The following is a 16,427-nucleotide window of genomic DNA, read 5'->3' on the forward strand; positions in this document are numbered from 1 at the left end:
AGTAGGGTTTTTACAACAAACATGTAAACCTCCTTTACATAACTTGGATCTTTTAACTCCTTCACAATCAATTCATAAATACATATGAAAGTGTTCACTAGGGACTTGTTTGGTTTCCCAATGGGTTATAAAGTAGAACCCAACTGTAATGATATAATAGTTCAAGGTCAATAGGACAGTCACATAATAAACGCTATTTAGGTAACAGGCCAGGTCACCAAGAAAGCAGGTCCCTCTTGGAAAAAAGATTAGATCAGTAAAAACTTGGCTAATTAAATTGTCCCACTGATCAACACAGACTAAGAATACTGATAGGTAGTTCATCCTGTGCCTTTAAGCCAGAACAAATTAAACATCTGATACCAGTATGATAGCATGAAACATCCTTTTTGTACTTGTTATACAACTAATTTAAGCCTCTTTTATGATTGTTGTTAAGCTCAGGCCAGATAAGACCGATTACAATGGCTAAAGGACACTGACCTAACAAGCAGCGTGTGTATGTGTGTGTGACCATCAAATGTAAATCCCATTGGATCAACAGTCCAATCATCCAATCACTCAGTGCTATCACTTGTCAGAAAACCTGCGTCATCTCTGCATTATCTGTTTGACAGCACTAAACATGCATTAATGCAATGATGCACGCCTAGATAGCTTGGTTTCCGCTCTCGTGTGTGTGTGTGTGTGTGTGTGTGTGTGTGTGTGTGTGTGTGTGTGTGTGTGTGTGTGTGTGTGTACCTGTGAGCTGATGTCCTCTCTGCGCAGCAGGCGGATAGCCAGTCTGATGAGGCCCACCACGGCCCTCTCCACCAAGAAGCAGCTCTCTGTAGCCTGGACACACAAGTGGCACAGGTGGTCCCGCACCGTCTGCCATACACATGACACGCGGTCCCTAAACACACACACACACACACACACACACACACACACACACACACACACACACACACACACACACACACATATAAGGACTCAATAGCATAACAAAGCCTGATGTTTAAACAGCTGATTTGACTGATGTAATTCCTACTGGACTTGGGACAAAACATAAAACGCGCGATCACAAGGTCCCCGACTCAAAGCAAACACCGCACCGTTTCCTTGCTGTACCTGTTCTCCATGACGATGCGTAGCAGCATCTCCAGGCAGAAAGCCGCGTCCTCCTCATCATACGTCTCCTCATCAGGTGTGACTGAGATCAGAGCCTGTCCACAAGAAACAGCTCTTAGTAAACAACACCAGAACATTCTATACTTCCTGCATCTCAGAAATTCATATTCAGCCAATCACATGTTAAGATGGACAATATTTGCCTGGACTCTTATGATTACCTTCATCAGCTCCTGTAGAGACTCCAGCTGCAGGAATTTACTCTCTGTGATCAGCTTCTCTGGGTCACATTGCTGGCGCGGGAGTGACAGGTAACAAATCAATATAGCAGACTGACCGTGTATACAAAAAGCCACAAAAATGTATTAATAATAAAAAAAAAATTGAAAACGCACTATATGAACCCATACAGTTGAACTAGAACGTACAGTAAGTATACTGGTCACCAGAGGCAATTTGAATGAGTGTGGCAGAGACAAAGCAGTGGGATGAGGGATGATTGGTGTAGTTCTGGTACCTTGATACAGAGCATTGCTGCCTGCTTGGCCTCCTGGTTCTCAGTAGAGGGCCCACGTAGACCAGACTGCTCCGCTCCACTCAGAGTCAGCCAGTTCACAAAGCTCAGCACCGCAGACTCGCCCCTGAGAGAGAGAGAGGAAGATAGAGAGGAGATGTCAAACTCTTAAAACACATTTCATGCTTAATGATAGCCACCCATTTCACAATATTACTGGAACTGGGTTTAAAATGTCTGAAAAACTCAGAGGTTTCACAAGTGAAAGATCTCAGCCTGCTATTTGAGCGTAACAGATTGTGTGACAGGATTGTGAGGTGACTTACCGATTTGAAGGCGTCTCTTCTCTTTGAAGTGAAATCTTTCCATTTGGCTCAACAAAATCCTCCACCTGTATGGACATAAGCAAACAAACGCCACAAGGAAATGATTTCTGGTTTTATACCAGCAGGTGGCAGTATAACACCCAAATTCAAAAATACCCATTTCACCCAGCAAAATGAATGGAAGGTTTCCATGTTCCACAGGTACTCAAAACATGATTGAGGCCATTTGTTTTCCCCGGACCATAAAAAAAAAAAGGTTATGCCTGTCCATGACCATTGCTAGTTATAAAGAAACAGTTCTGACCTCCACCATGGCCTTGGGCAGCAGCTCAGCTCTGAACAGCTGCAGCATTGAGTCCATGATGTTCTTCCAGCCCTCCCTCAGGATGTCACCGTGCCGGTGGGCCAGGTGGAACACGGTCTTAGCAGCTACCTGGGCCTTCCCGTTACTCCCAAACACTGTGGGCAGGTTCTCCGCCGACTGTATTGAACACACACAGTGGAACATGTTAGAAAACTCCAGTAGGTGTGATGCAAAAGGTTCCCACATTTGAAATGAAGCACTTACCTCGCTGCTGAGCGTTGTAAACTTGCAGAGGGAGATGATCAAATTATCAAACACGTCACTGAATCCATAATGAGCTGATATCATGGCACATTTCCTAAAAAGGAGAGAGACAAGCAGATTATCATCACGACTCGCTCTCGTTGCTTTCCCCAATATATGCTTCGTCAGCATCTCCTCAGAACCACAGTGCTGGGTCCAGAAACCCCTGGGGACGCCTAGTGTACCGGAAGCCAGCGATGGCCTTCTGGATGATGGCGTCATCCAGGCTCTTGTCGAAGACGTAGGAGAGGGCGGCGATGGTGGGCCCCCAGGTCATGGTGAACAGGTCGTGGTCGTAGCTGCCGGCGGGCACGTGGAGGAAGACCCCCTCGGAGGTGGCCCCCCGGTGGAGCAACACGCTCCACACATAATTCTCTTTCACCAGGCCTGACTGCTCGTCTGGCATCACGATCTCGTCATTCCTACAGGACAGAGAATACCATGGAGTGTGTGAACGCTAAAACGACCTTGATCATATGGGGTGAGTTGTTTGACATAACTTAACGTCAAAGCTCAAACGCTGATGCAAATATATCCTCTTGAAATTAGATTTACCTCATCGTGTGTGTGTGTGTGTGTACACGTCACAAACATTTCTACATAAGACTATGGCTTACTTGATTGCATTGTAGATGTCCTCCAGCATATCCTGATCGAAGTCTGTATTTCCATTCACACCCTTCAGATTCTTCTTGAATTGCTACATGAAGGGGGGGGGGGGCATTAATACTGAATCAGGGCACCATCAACATGTCAATCATTGCGGAGCTCTGCCAGCTGGCCTGGCTCTGGCATCCAACCCTTAGGCATGCAATGCGCTTGCTAATTGAGCATCCAACAATTAAGGGGGTGGGGGGCCAAGGAGCTTTACCAACGTATGTGTCACTTAATACGGTTAGGTGTGATGTTAGACAACCAGGATCGAGGCCAAGAGCCACAGCAAATAAACAGATCCGCCGTGTGTTGACGGATCGAGTCAAGGCTCCTGCTCGGCTGCGTGCTTTGGCTGATGGCAGGTAAAAAACAGAGGGGAAACACGAGATGCTTTGCAGTGGGATGGACAGAGAGAAATGAACACAATGAGGGCTCAGGGGCCATGGGCTCAGGGTTGTGTTTGTCATACCAGTCCCCCTCCACCCCAGAGCGGAGCAGACGACGGTAATAATAGCCGCCACAGACACAAAGCAGCTGGCCTTGTTGCCTGCCAAGTCATCATAGGACTGACATCCAGAGAGCAGAGCTGTTCCACACTTATGGATTTGTTGGGGAGCTACAATGTGCTATGCGGTAGCTGATATTCTATTGCTCTGAATTGTACTCTTGCCATGATGCCCCGGGTCCATTTTATCCCACATAATATCATATCATGGCATTTGTATGACACTTGGCGACATCCCATCGTAAGGACTTTAATCTGTAATTATATACTGTGCCGTAAACAGTCAGCAAATTGAACAGTAGGAATTTCATTGCCCTCTAGAAAAATATAAGGTAAAACAAATCAGTTGCTCTCATTGCAGCTTAGAATTCCATAATGGCAACTTGGAATACTTCAAACAAAAGTGTGTGTGTGTGTTTGTGGCCCACCCGCGCTCTCTTTAGAACCCTGCCCATGGGACTTGTGTTTAGTCTTCAGGCGCTGTCACTCACACAGAGAGAGGGAGCCAGGACAGCAGAGGACGCACCCCCCCCCCCGTCCGCTCCTCGCTCACTTCTCCCACCCCTGCCGCCTGTTCACATGACTAACCAAGATGATCTCATCCCACAGACCACCACTGGGCACAGCTGTTACAGGAGGTCTTTCAGACCATCAGAGGGTCTGAAAGAACCAGTACAACATACTAATGTAGGGTGTCTAAAAGGGTCTTAACAGGGTCTCTGGCAAAACCTATCACTGCCTGGCACAAAAGTGTTCATAAGAAGTGATTGAAATCAGATCTAACACATGTGGTTGATGAGTGCATTTCTAAGACTATTTGTAGAAGTAGTAGAAAACTTACTATACTTAGGAATTTAGTTTATTTTCCATTTTACTTCAATACAAATAAATCTTTGAAACATAAAAAAAAATGGTGATGCGTCTTCATGGGAAATAAATTGTGCGCGTTTACCTCAACAGTCATGGGGATGTTCTGCTTGCGCACGTTGTTGTTGTGCTGGTCCGTGTTGAGCATGATGACAGCGTAGGCCAGGGCGAAGCCCGCGTCGTTGGTCATGAAGGGAGAGCCGTTCACTTTCTACACACACAGAGGAACACACACTAAAATAACCCTCTGCCCATCCATATATACATCAACAGCTGAGTTGCAGGCACTATTTCAGGAATAGTTCCAGATGCACACTATAATATAACTACCTTCGGCATAACGTTCAAATATCTACACTGAACAAAAATATAAACGCAACATGTAAAGTGTTGGTCCCATGTTTCATGAGGTGAAATAAAAGATCCCAACGGGCCTCACAACCGCGTGTAACCACGCCAGCTCAGGACCTCCACATCCGGGCTTCTTCACCTGGGATCATCTGAGTCCAGTCACCTGGACAGCTGATGAAACTGAGGAGTATTTGTCTGTAATAAAACCCTTTTGTGGGGAAAAACGTATTCTGATTGGCTGGGCCTGGCTCCCCAGTGGGTGGGCCTATGCCCTCCAAGGCCCACCCATGGCTGCGTCGCTGCCCAGTCAAGTGAAATCCATAGATTAGGGCCTAATGAAATTATTATAATTGACCTATTACCTTATATAAACTGTAACTCAGTAAAATTGTTGAAATTGTTTCATTTCGATTTTTGTTCAGTATATATTTGTGCTGCTGAAAGTGCAGTCACGACGTATGACTGCTCAATAGTGGAAGAAGACAAGTGTGTATTAAGAATATCTGTAAAGTCATTCAAGGCGATTGTGTACGGAGAGAGACTATGAAAAGACATTACTAGGAATACTTTCCAGGTCACGAGGACGACCCTCTCCGGTTATTTTAAGGAGCAGCCAGTGGCCCCATTGGTTTGTCCCCCTGCCTTTGATCAACAGGCCAGCTCTGTTGTGCCAACCTTGCCATTGGCACTGCTACATTTGACTATCCCTTAATTACTTCAGTGATTAAAGTCCCTGTCCTTGATTCAGATCTGGGTCGGCGTTCCACTGGACGTAATTACCTGATGATAAGGACAGTTGGTGACAAGGATAGGGACAGTTGGTGGCAAGGATTGCCTTGCCATGCGGTAATGGAAGAAGTGTGTGAGTCCCTCCGGGTGCCCTGTGTGTGTGTGTGTGTGTGTGTGTGTGTGTGCGCAGCTGACTTACATGCCAGGTGTCTGTGAAGGTTTCCAAAAGTCGATGGATGACCGGAGCCTCTCCTGGCAGTCTGAAGGCCTCGAGATACAGACGCAGCGCCTCGTCAATACGCAGTCCTTGGAAAGTGAACGTGCTGCGCGTGGGAATGGGAGAATGAGTGTAAAGCACAAATATGTAGCGTACCAGTCAAAAGTTTGGACACCTACTCATTCAAGATTTTAATTTTTTATTTTAATAGTGAAGACATCAAAACTATGAAATAACACTTACGGAATCATGTAGTAACCAAACAAAGTGTTAAACAAATCAAAATATATTTTATATTCCTCCAAGCAGCCACCCATTGCCTTGATGACAGCTTTGCACACTTGGCATTCTCTCAACCAGCTTCATGATGTACTGTAGTCACCTGGAATGCATTTCAATTAACAGGTGTGCCTTGTTAAAAGTTCATTTGTGGAATTTATTTCCTTCTTAATGCGTTTGAGCCAATCAGTTGTGTTGTGACAAGGTAGGAGGGTGGTATACAGAAGATAGCCCTATTTGGTAAAAGACCAAGTCCATATTATGGCAAGAACAGCTCAAATAAGAGAAATGACAGTCCATCAATACTTTAAGACATTAAGGTCAGTCAATTCTGAAAATGTCAAGAACTTTGAAAGTTTCTTCAAGTGCAGTCGCAAAAACCATCAAGCGATATGATGAAACTGGCTTTCATGAGGACCGCCACAGGAAAGGAAGACCTAGAGTTACCTCTGCTGCAGAGGATCAGTTCAGAGTTAACTGCACATCAGATTGCAGCCCAAATAAATGCTTCACACAGTTCAAGTAACAGACATCAACATCAACTGTTCAGAGACTGCGTGAAATCAGGCCTTCATGGTCAAATTGCTGCAAAGAAACCACTACTAAAAGGACACCAATAATAATAATAAGAGATTTGCTTGGGCCAAGAAACACAAGCAATGGACATTAGGTCTTTGATGACTCCTTTGGTCTGATGACTCCAAATTTGAGATTTTTGGTTCCAACAGCCGTGTCTTTGTGAGACGCAGAGTAGGTGAACGAATGATCTCCGTATGTGTGGTTCCCACCGTGAAGCATGGAGGTGGTGGTGTGATGGTGGTTTGCTGGCGACACTGTCTGATTTATTTAGAATTCAAGGCACACTTAACCAGCATGGCTACCACAGCATTCTGCAACGATACGCCATCCCATCTGGTTTGCGCTTAGTGGGACTATCATTTGTTTTGTTTTTCAACAGGACAATGACCCTAAACACACTTCCAGGGGCTGTGTAAGGGCTATTTGACCAAGGAGGAGAGTGATAGAGTGCTGCATCAGGTGACCTGACCTCCACAATCACCAGACCTCAACCCAATTGAGATGGTTTGGTATGAGTTGGACCGCAGAGTGAAGGAAACGCAGCTAACAAGTGCTCAGCATATGTGGGAACTCCTTCAAGACTGTTGGAAAAGCATTCCTCATGAAGCTGGTTGAGAGAATGCCAAGAGTGTGCAAAGCTGTCAAGGCAAAAGGTGGCTACTTTGAAGAATCTAAAATCTAAAATATATTTAGATTTGTTTAACACTTTTTTTGGTTACTACATGTGTGTTATTTCATAGTTTTGAAATGCAGAAAATAGTAAAAATATAGAAAAACCCTTGAATGAGTAGGTGTGTCCAAACTTCTGACTGGTACTGTATATTTTGAAGTATATATATTCTTCAATTTCCTGTCAGGTCTTTATTTTATACAACTATACATACATTGAGTATACCAAACATTAGGAACACACTCAAACCGGTGTGCCTGGCACCTACTACCATACCCCATTCAAAGGCACTTAAATATGTTTTCTTGCCCATTCACACTCTGAATGGCACACATACACAATCCATGTCTCAAGACTTAAAAATCCTTCTTTAACCCATCTCCTCCACTTCATCTACACTGATTGAAGTGGATTTAACAAGTGACATCAATATGGGATCATAGCTTTCACCTGGATTCACCTGGTCAGTCTATGTAATGGTGTTCTTAATGTTTTGTATACTCAGTGTATACAGTTGTGTAAATCAACTCCTAGGGTTCAAATAAATAAACTTCACTGCTTCATTATTCATTGCTTCACTAGTGACTGACAAAACCAAGCTTCAGTACAATTAAATGAAGGAGAAGATCCAGAAAAGGTCTTCTTTTAAAACCAACTGGTTGTACAGCACGCTGCCGGGTAACAATAAGACTCGTACTTGACGAAGCTGTCCAGTAGCTCCATGTGCTTGCGGTCACTGATGAACTCTCCGATCTGCTTCTTGTCGAGGCGGGGGTTCTCCCGGAGCCACTGGGCCACCTCGTTGTTGTCCATGGGGCTGCTGAGGAGACCCTTCTCCTGCAGGAACTGGATGCCTTTCTTAGGCTTCTGGTTGAACTGCTCTGTACCGCTGTTCAGCAGCTGTAATCATACAAATAAATACCATCACTTCAGAGAGACAAACGCCATTGGCATCAATGCATGATTCATGTAAAAGTCAGCGTTTACAGTATGTGTTCGACTGGTTGAATATATACAACAAAATCATAAAACTTACCTTCTTTTTATTTCTGATGTCCAACAGCTCTTGAGAATCAGGTAAACAAGACGAGAAGCGTTGAGGCTTTGTCGGTTCTTTCTTCTCAGCTAACAAAAATAAAAAAAGACAATTTTCACTTTTAATTCAATTTCATTCATGGCTATAGACCGGAATGCTAACCCAGTCCTCGAGGAGACCTGACCACTGGTTAGTAAAACCAAACCTACCAGATGGTTCTGTCTCCTCCTGGTCTTGTCTGCCCAGTCTCATCTTCTCTGCCATTAGGTGCCCGCTGGTAGGTGGAAGGGGCACGCTGTCAGCCTCTGGAACATTCTGACCATTGGCACTGTTCACCTGCCTGCCTGCTTCTACAACCACATGACAAATATATTCATGACTACCCCTCTATACACATCTGATACAACTGTAGTCAATGTTGGACAAAGCCCATTATAGTATGAGACTATCAAAACAGAAAGTACATCAAATGTATGATAGAAATCTGCATACCTGTGGTTGTGTCTCCACGGTCATTGGTTGAGCCCTCACGTTCCGCCAACATAATTTCTGCTGATTGGTCCTGCTGAGCTGTGCTGTTGAGCACCTTAGCCTGGCAGTGGGCCTCTGTGCTGTCAATAACAGTCAGTAGGGCCTCTAGTGAGAGGAGGTGAGTTGTGTAGAGCTGTCCGGACACAGGGAAGGCATTCTGCAAGACAAAATGATACAAACACACCATAGGTCAACAAAAGAGAACAATGTTCCCCTGAAAGTGTAAAGCGTGGAGCGTGGCGACATGCATCAAATTGAAATAAATAAAAGTATTAAGCCCTGACTGAACAGGACAGTAGACACTCTTCTAATGCAGATTTTAGAAAGTCAATAAAAACCTAAGCTCTCTGGAGTGAGAGTGGCCAAAGAGCTGGCGCCCCAGTTCCCACCTTGGAGAGCAGCTTGGTGAGGTCTTCAAACAGGTTTGAGCAGTAGAAGTCACAGTCGTGGTTGATGTAGAGCTCGGTGACGAAGCTGGGGATCCTCCAGAGCTGCACCAGGGCCTCCAGGGCCATCTCCTTCATCTCATAAGGCATCTTCATGTTCTCTGACGTGATGATGTCCATCAGCCTCTTCAGATACATCTGCACACAACCCAGGTCATTCGGTTTAGTTGGTTGTTTTACAACGACTCGTGCGGTTGTGTCAAAAAATTGTGTGACAATGTTGAAAACAAAAGAAAAGAAACACTCCAAATACCTCAAGCTGAAATTTCAAATGTCCTCGCATGCTCTCAAAGAGCAAGAAGCATGCTCGGATGGAGGCGGTGCACAGGTTCATACGGTCCACATTGAGCAACTGAAAAAGGAAACATGTTTTGTCATATTGTGTAGAAGACACAATTGAAGGGTCAAGTTCCCCCTCCTGAATAAGCCTGGGGTGTACAGTACCTGGAAGAGGTGTCTGCAGAGCTCGTCTTTGACCAGACCCAGCAGTGACTGGTAGGGGGCAATGTGGGCTGCTTCCAGAGCCACAGTCAGCAGCTGCAGGCCCATGTGCATCATGGCATCCGTGTTGTGGCGGTCATGGGGGTTAGTCAGCGAGATGAGGAAGCGGAAGAGCTCCCGCAGACAGGGCAGACCGTAGGGGATGAGAGCCGCACCTGGGAAGTTAGGAAGAAACACAAAACAGGAAATGATTGACAAAGCAGGATGCATGAGTTAGTCAGCTAACGTCGATAAACTTATGTTTTAGGTTGTTGAGTCAATGAGATTTTTTCACAATATGTATATTTCACAATATTTAGGCAACGCCTTGATTCTGCTTTGTAGTATAACCCTCTGGTGGCGTGAAACACAAGTAGAGTTGCAAAATGTTGGTAATTTCCCCCAAATTCCATGGTTTTCCAGAATCCTAGATATCCTGCTTATTCCCTCGTAATTTGAGGAATCTTCCAACCAGGATTTCTGGAAAACCGGGGAATATTGGGACAGTTACCTGAATTATGCAACCGTAGACATGAGATAAAAAATAAGACATGGGTAAGACTGAAGGACACTCAAGCAGAGACAAGTTGTGGGACATACAGTGCATTCGGAAAGTATTCAGACCCCTTGACTTTTCCACATTTTGTTATGTTACAGCTGTATTCTAAAATGGATTAAATAAATACAAATCTACACACAATACCCAATAATGACAAAGCGAAAACAGGTTTTTAGACATTTTTGCAAATTACAAATTACAGACCCTTTGCTATGAGGCTCGAAATTGAGCTCAGGTGCATCTTGTTTCCATTGATGGTAAATTCAATTGATTGGACATGATTTGGAAAGGCACACACCTGTCTATATAAAGGTCCCACAGGTGACAGTGCATGTCAGAAAACCAAGCCATGAGGTTGAAGGAATTGTCCGTAGAGCTCAGAGACAGGATTGCGTCGAGGCACTGATCTGGGAAGGGTACCAAAACATTTCTGGAGCATTGAATGTCCCCAAGAACACAGTGGCCTCCATCATTCTTAAATGGAATAAATTTAGAACCACCAAGACTCTTCCTTAAGCTGGCCGCCCGGCCAAACTGAGCAATCGGGGGAGGAAGGACCTTGGTCAGGGAGGTGACCAAGAACCCGATGGTCACTCTGACAGAGCTCCAGAGTTACTCTGTGGAGATGGGAGAACCTTCCAGAAGGACAATCATCTCTGCAGCATTCTACCAATCAGGCCTTTATGGTAGAGTGGCCAGACGGAAGCCGCCACTCAGTAAAAGGCACATGACAGCCCGCTTGGAGTTTGTAAAAAAGCACCGAAAGGACTATCAGACCATGAGAAACAAGATTTTCTGGTGTGATGAAACCATGATTGAACTCTTTGGCCTGAATGCCAAGCGTCACGTCTGGAAGAACCCTGGCACCATCCCTACGGTGAAGTTTAGTGGTGGCAGCAACATGCTGTGGGGATGTTTTTCAGCGGCAGGGACGGGGAGACTAGTCAGGATCGAGGGAAAGATGAACGGATCCAAGTACAGAGAGATCCTTGATGAAAACCTGCTCCAGAGCACTCAAGATTTCAGATTGGGGTGAATGTTCACCTTTTAACAGGACAATGACCAAAGCACACAGCCAAGACAACACAGGAGGAGCTTCGTGACAAGTTTCTGAATGTCCCTGAGTGGCCCAGCCAGAGCCCGGACTTGAACCCGATCGAACATCTCTGGAGAGACCTGAAAATAGCTGTGCCGCGACGCGCCCCAACCTGACAGAGCTTGAGTGGATCTGCAGAGAAGAATGGGAGAAACTCCCCAAATACAGGTGTGCCAAGCTTGTAGCGTCGTACCTAAGAAGGCTCGAGCATTTAAATCGCTGGCAAAAGTGCTTCAACAAAGTACTGAGTAAAGGGTTTGAATACTACTATATTTTTTCATCAATTTGCAAAAATGTATTAAAATCAGTTTTTGCTTTGTCATTATGGTGTATTATGTGAGATTGATTAGGGGGGAAAAAAAACATTTAATCCATTTTAGAATAAGGCTGTAACGTAACAAAATGTGGAAAAAGTCAAGGGATCTGAATACTTTCCGAAATTACTGTAGGTTGAGACATGGGGTGAGACGTGTTGAGAGACATATGAACAGACATGAGACAAGGTGAGACAGAGGGCGAGATATAAAATGGAACAGGTTGAGGCACGGTGAAACCCAAACTGAATGCAGGTTGGTAGTGGAGGTAAGAGGGCTCACCATCCTCACCGTCTCTCTGTGTTTGCTGTGGTGTGAAGCGGACTCCTCGGGGGTTGACGTAATCCATGTCGTGTATTGAGGCTGAGTCTGACTGCTCCGTCACAGAGTCTCTGTCCTCCAGGACCTCAGGGATGGACTCCACCGAAGCTGACTGGGCACGATCCACCTGCCTCCCCTCAGACTGGCAGGGGAAACAGAAACAGAGTATGAACATTGATGAGCTCCACCAGATATAATTAAAATATGCACAAAATGACAGACAACATAGCTGCTTCCAGTGCCACCCCCACCCCACCTGAGCATCCAGGCGTCCAGGCTCTGTGGAAGGGCTAGTTGCTGTGCCTGGGGTGGTGGCGACAGAGCTGCTCTGGTCCAGGTCTGTCAGGTCCTCTCTGGAGGTGGCCTTGGAGCAAGTGTCCAGGCCGCTGTCTGTGGGGCTAGACATGGAAGAGGCCATGCTGTCTGGGACAGACAAACTAACCTGCTCGATGAAAAGGACACCACCTGGTAGACACACGTCGACCATGGTTAGCTACATCAGATGTTTTGTGACCACCTCTATAGACGTATTCACAATATAATTTTTTTCCACTTTAGAGTGCCCGACAGTATAAACGTTGATATATCTATGATGTTTAAATTTGATAGACATAAAATGAAGCCCCCTTGGACCAAATATGATTAGATGAGAGGCATTTGCTCATTACTAACGAAGCGTTTGTTATTGATGTGAGATGCATTGAGATCGTCGGTCAATGGTCCGTCTTCCGGTTACCGCAACGTGGTAGCAGTAATAGATGAAAAGTTCATTTAAAAAGATCATAGAAGTGCTGGAGTCCTGACCTCTGACCACTTATGCCCCCACGGCGACGGGGGTTCAAGCCTCTGCTCGGCAGACTATCCTTCCTTAATGTACCACCTCCTATGTCTATCCCCACGACCTGGTTTCTAACTCAGTCTGAAAAACCAATAAAATGTGAAAGATGTTCTGAACTCTGATTAAAAATGTTTGTTTTTTTTTAAAAGCTAAGCTCTTTAGAAAATGGTGTCTCACCAGTGAGGTTGTTGTTGCTAAGGGTGGCGGGAGGGGCCTGCTCCAATCCACCCGAGGCGCTTCGTACCATGTGATGGGGGGGCCGGGGCAAGCGCTTCTGCTTCTTCCACTTTGATGACTCGCTCATCCCACCAGCACGCATCTTCAGCTGGAACCAGTAGAACACACTCAGTATACATTCACACACAACCGCTGGCTATGCGCTTGGCAGGGGGTGTTGTAATATCACATTGTACAGATGAGGGTATTGCATCAGGTTGGACTTTTAAAAGCAATAGGATCCTTCTGGATCATTTACACACTTGGACAGTGACCGTCTTAAAACAGAAAGTAACAGACAGACATCTGAAAACACAAGACAGTTACCGTACACAAAAATGCAGCCACATGCTTCATTCTGTTTAGCAAATGTTGAGACTGCATAGAAGTATCCCCAATGGCAAGATACAATATACCTATGAGGGTGAATTAAAAGACTATACAACAAAAAGTGACAATCACAAGAAACAAATTCAAGCAACCATCAAAAAAATGCACGCAGTAAGATCTGTTTCATTCTACAGACTAACCCCACGGCATGGCTTTGTTTGTGTACTCTACACATCTAACAAAATCAATACATCTACCATTAGATGCATGTCCAATATGGTAGACAAATATTTTAAACATTTTGGCCCCCATCGCATTGTGTATGAATCTTCCAAAGGGGGTGGCAAATGGGTTCTGAATAAGAAGGGAGGAGGGGCAGGGTGGATAGGAAGTAGGGAAGGTCATTCTCCAACTGAGGCACCAGAGTCTCCTTACCTGCACTCGTTTGTTTTTCCACAAGATATTGTAAGCCTCAGGAGAGAAGGGGGCAGGTGCCCGTGATTAGTGATGGACGACATTTTAGCACCAGCACACAGACAAGAGACTCAGTCAGTGATGCATGGAACAGAGCACCATGCAAACTCGCCAGGGATGGGTTTGTTTGGGGAAGGGGTGGTGGGTCAGGAGGGAGGGGACGCAGGCTCCATACGAAGATGTTCAAGAATGAGCAGACAAAACGGTTAAGGTCAGGCAATCAGACAGAATGGCAGGCTTCATATCGGAACTGCTTCAAGCCCATTACTATTTTTATTTGTACGATTTGTCCATTTGGAGTCTAGGTTTGATGGGGTATGATTGTGAAACAAAGTCACTTATGTGGAGTTTTTTTGTGGTATGAGGCTAAAACCAGAAATGTCAGTGAAATGTCCAATCTAAACTACACGATGCAAATATACAAAAATGGGTATGACCACATAAAAAAAAGAAAAGAAAAATGAAGTAACTTATTTTGTCGTACAGCCTGAAACTATTAGCCAACATTTATTTTCCATTAAATTAAGTTGAATTAAGTTGTTAAGTGGGAAAAACTATTTGAATAAATGGATTTAAAATATGCTTTATGGAAATATGAAATTCCTTGAAACCAAAGTCCTAAGAAAATGCTGAAATATCCCTCAAATGCACCTTCATGCATTCACTCCAGAAAGCCATGCTATCCTGGCCCATTTCAATGCACTAGCGAAAGCCAATTGAAAGTTGTGTCTTTATCAAGTACCCTCTCTAAGCCCCTCTGATTGGTGTTTATAGGCTGTTCTGCACAAATAAGATCCTGTGTGTCCAGGATACAGGATGGGATCTGTGGGAGGGAACACAGGCAAATGAGCAGTTTGAAAGGAGGAACTCAAAGAAAATCAAAATCTTTTTTTTTAAAGGCAGCATCCGATGAGACAGAGGTGATATTGGGAAAGAACGCCATCTTGATGGGTGGAAGCAGAGGGAGGAGGGAAGGGCATTTGGGGTATCCTGTATTTAGCTGTGAGGGAGTAGAGACCCAGTAAAAAAGGTTTAATTTCTTCCCTGTTGGATACTTCATGCACTCTAGTTTCAGAACCAATAGAGGGTTTGTTGCGGTGGCCATCCCTGCAGAGTACAATGATTATTCACAGCACCATGGGGATGACAGGAACAAGGGGGAGACAAAGGGAGGGGGGGATTGCAAGCAAATTAGTCATAGCCAGAGAGTAGAGGCACATTCAACATCTAGGCCTAATTTGAGTTTACCTTCTTCATGTTAGCACCCACAAAACTTTTGGCCTCCTCTTTAAATTGGGGTAGTCTGGAAGAAAAATGGAAAATAGATGTCAATTGTCTGACAAATACAGCTACATTAATGTAGCTATGTGATCAATTATCCTATTCTTTCCTCCCTCTGTGTTGAGCCCCTGTGCCTTCTCAACCTCTACCGTCAATTCAAGGTAATTCATTCATCAGCCACCGAGGCGACAGGAAACCTGATATCCACACCAATAAAGCAGTTTGCCCATTTGCAGAAAATATTTAAAGATGAGTCATTTTCATTTCAACCTGCACACTGAATATGCAGGGTGAGAGCACAGATGGTTTTGAGCCCTAGCAAACTTTGTGACGCCAAGGGAAGTAGCTACTTGCATAACACCGTTTAGACTAACATGGAGACTACTCTGAATGTTCTTATATACCACACTGAAAAAAATCTATTGTGTAACCTCAATATCCATGCAGGGACAAAGAACCTGTACATTTGTTGGTAATCTTAGCTGAAATAATATGAAATCTCTCAAAGGCTTGCAGACAGAAGAAGAGAAACAGCTGGTGTACAAGTTGACAATTGCTTAACAAAAGTTATTTTTTTAACTAACCAAACTTCCATGAAAATAATCATAAACAGAGAGAGAGAGAGAAATTCTTATGAGGTACTAGGCTGACAGAAGCAATCTGTCTCGGAGGGCATTCATTCCCGGACCCAGATGAGCTTCTCAGTGGCTTGATGAGATGAGCTGTGCAGCGTAATGTTCTCTAACGCATCACACATTGTCTGAGAGCCTTGTGCTCTGTGGACTCTTGGGCTTTACGGCGAATGAGATGTCACTGGCTGTCTCACACACACACACACACAGAGAGACAGGCCCCTGACGTTAACTCCCGCGTTAATAGTCTTGTCTTGCAAGCTCGATTATTGGATGATCTGTGGGTCCAACAGATTAACATCCCTAATACTTTCAGCAGGCGATCTAAGCCTCCTCGTGAGCACTCGATGAGATCCGCTGCTCATTACGCCCAGCCTGGGGGGGGGGGCTGCCCAAGGCGCTCACATCTTTATTATGGACGAGCTGTGGACAAGAGGGGAGGGGGGGCTGGTCAGCCAATAA

The 16,427-nt window shown here is 44.9% G+C and overlaps 1 protein-coding gene across 8 annotated transcripts in view; it reads right to left on the reverse strand.

The window, feature by feature from the left end:
• The window catches only part of LOC106576680 (Golgi-specific brefeldin A-resistance guanine nucleotide exchange factor 1), a 74,152-nt gene that overhangs the window by 12,651 nt on the left and 45,074 nt on the right, over window positions 1-16,427 (reverse strand). For 3 of the 8 annotated variants that reach the window (XM_014153976.2, XM_014153979.2, XM_014153975.2), the window contains exons 8-30: window positions 15,301-15,355; window positions 14,795-14,875; window positions 13,210-13,357; window positions 12,451-12,659; window positions 12,156-12,336; window positions 9,869-10,080; window positions 9,678-9,776; window positions 9,368-9,562; window positions 8,940-9,135; window positions 8,657-8,797; window positions 8,448-8,536; window positions 8,109-8,311; window positions 5,866-5,989; window positions 4,672-4,797; window positions 3,178-3,260; window positions 2,746-2,982; window positions 2,522-2,615; window positions 2,258-2,434; window positions 1,954-2,018; window positions 1,631-1,754; window positions 1,335-1,406; window positions 1,114-1,208; window positions 742-895 (exon numbers count right to left, since the gene is read on the reverse strand). In XM_014153976.2, the coding sequence (XP_014009451.2) occupies window positions 742-895; window positions 1,114-1,208; window positions 1,335-1,406; window positions 1,631-1,754; window positions 1,954-2,018; window positions 2,258-2,434; window positions 2,522-2,615; window positions 2,746-2,982; window positions 3,178-3,260; window positions 4,672-4,797; window positions 5,866-5,989; window positions 8,109-8,311; window positions 8,448-8,536; window positions 8,657-8,797; window positions 8,940-9,135; window positions 9,368-9,562; window positions 9,678-9,776; window positions 9,869-10,080; window positions 12,156-12,336; window positions 12,451-12,659; window positions 13,210-13,357; window positions 14,795-14,875; window positions 15,301-15,355 (3,160 nt within the window). Of the gene's footprint in view, window positions 1-741; window positions 896-1,113; window positions 1,209-1,334; window positions 1,407-1,630; window positions 1,755-1,953; window positions 2,019-2,257; window positions 2,435-2,521; window positions 2,616-2,745; window positions 2,983-3,177; window positions 3,261-4,671; window positions 4,798-5,865; window positions 5,990-8,108; window positions 8,312-8,447; window positions 8,537-8,656; window positions 8,798-8,939; window positions 9,136-9,367; window positions 9,563-9,677; window positions 9,777-9,868; window positions 10,081-12,155; window positions 12,337-12,450; window positions 12,660-13,209; window positions 13,358-14,013; window positions 14,050-14,794; window positions 14,876-15,300; window positions 15,356-16,427 lie in introns of all 8 variants that reach the window. The other 5 variants (XM_014153983.2, XM_014153982.2, XM_014153980.2 and 2 more) reach the window with 4 other exon arrangements.

The sequence above is a fragment of the Salmo salar genome, chromosome ssa18 (assembly GCF_905237065.1).
Source record: "Salmo salar chromosome ssa18, Ssal_v3.1, whole genome shotgun sequence".
Classification (NCBI taxonomy): domain Eukaryota; kingdom Metazoa; phylum Chordata; class Actinopteri; order Salmoniformes; family Salmonidae; genus Salmo; species Salmo salar.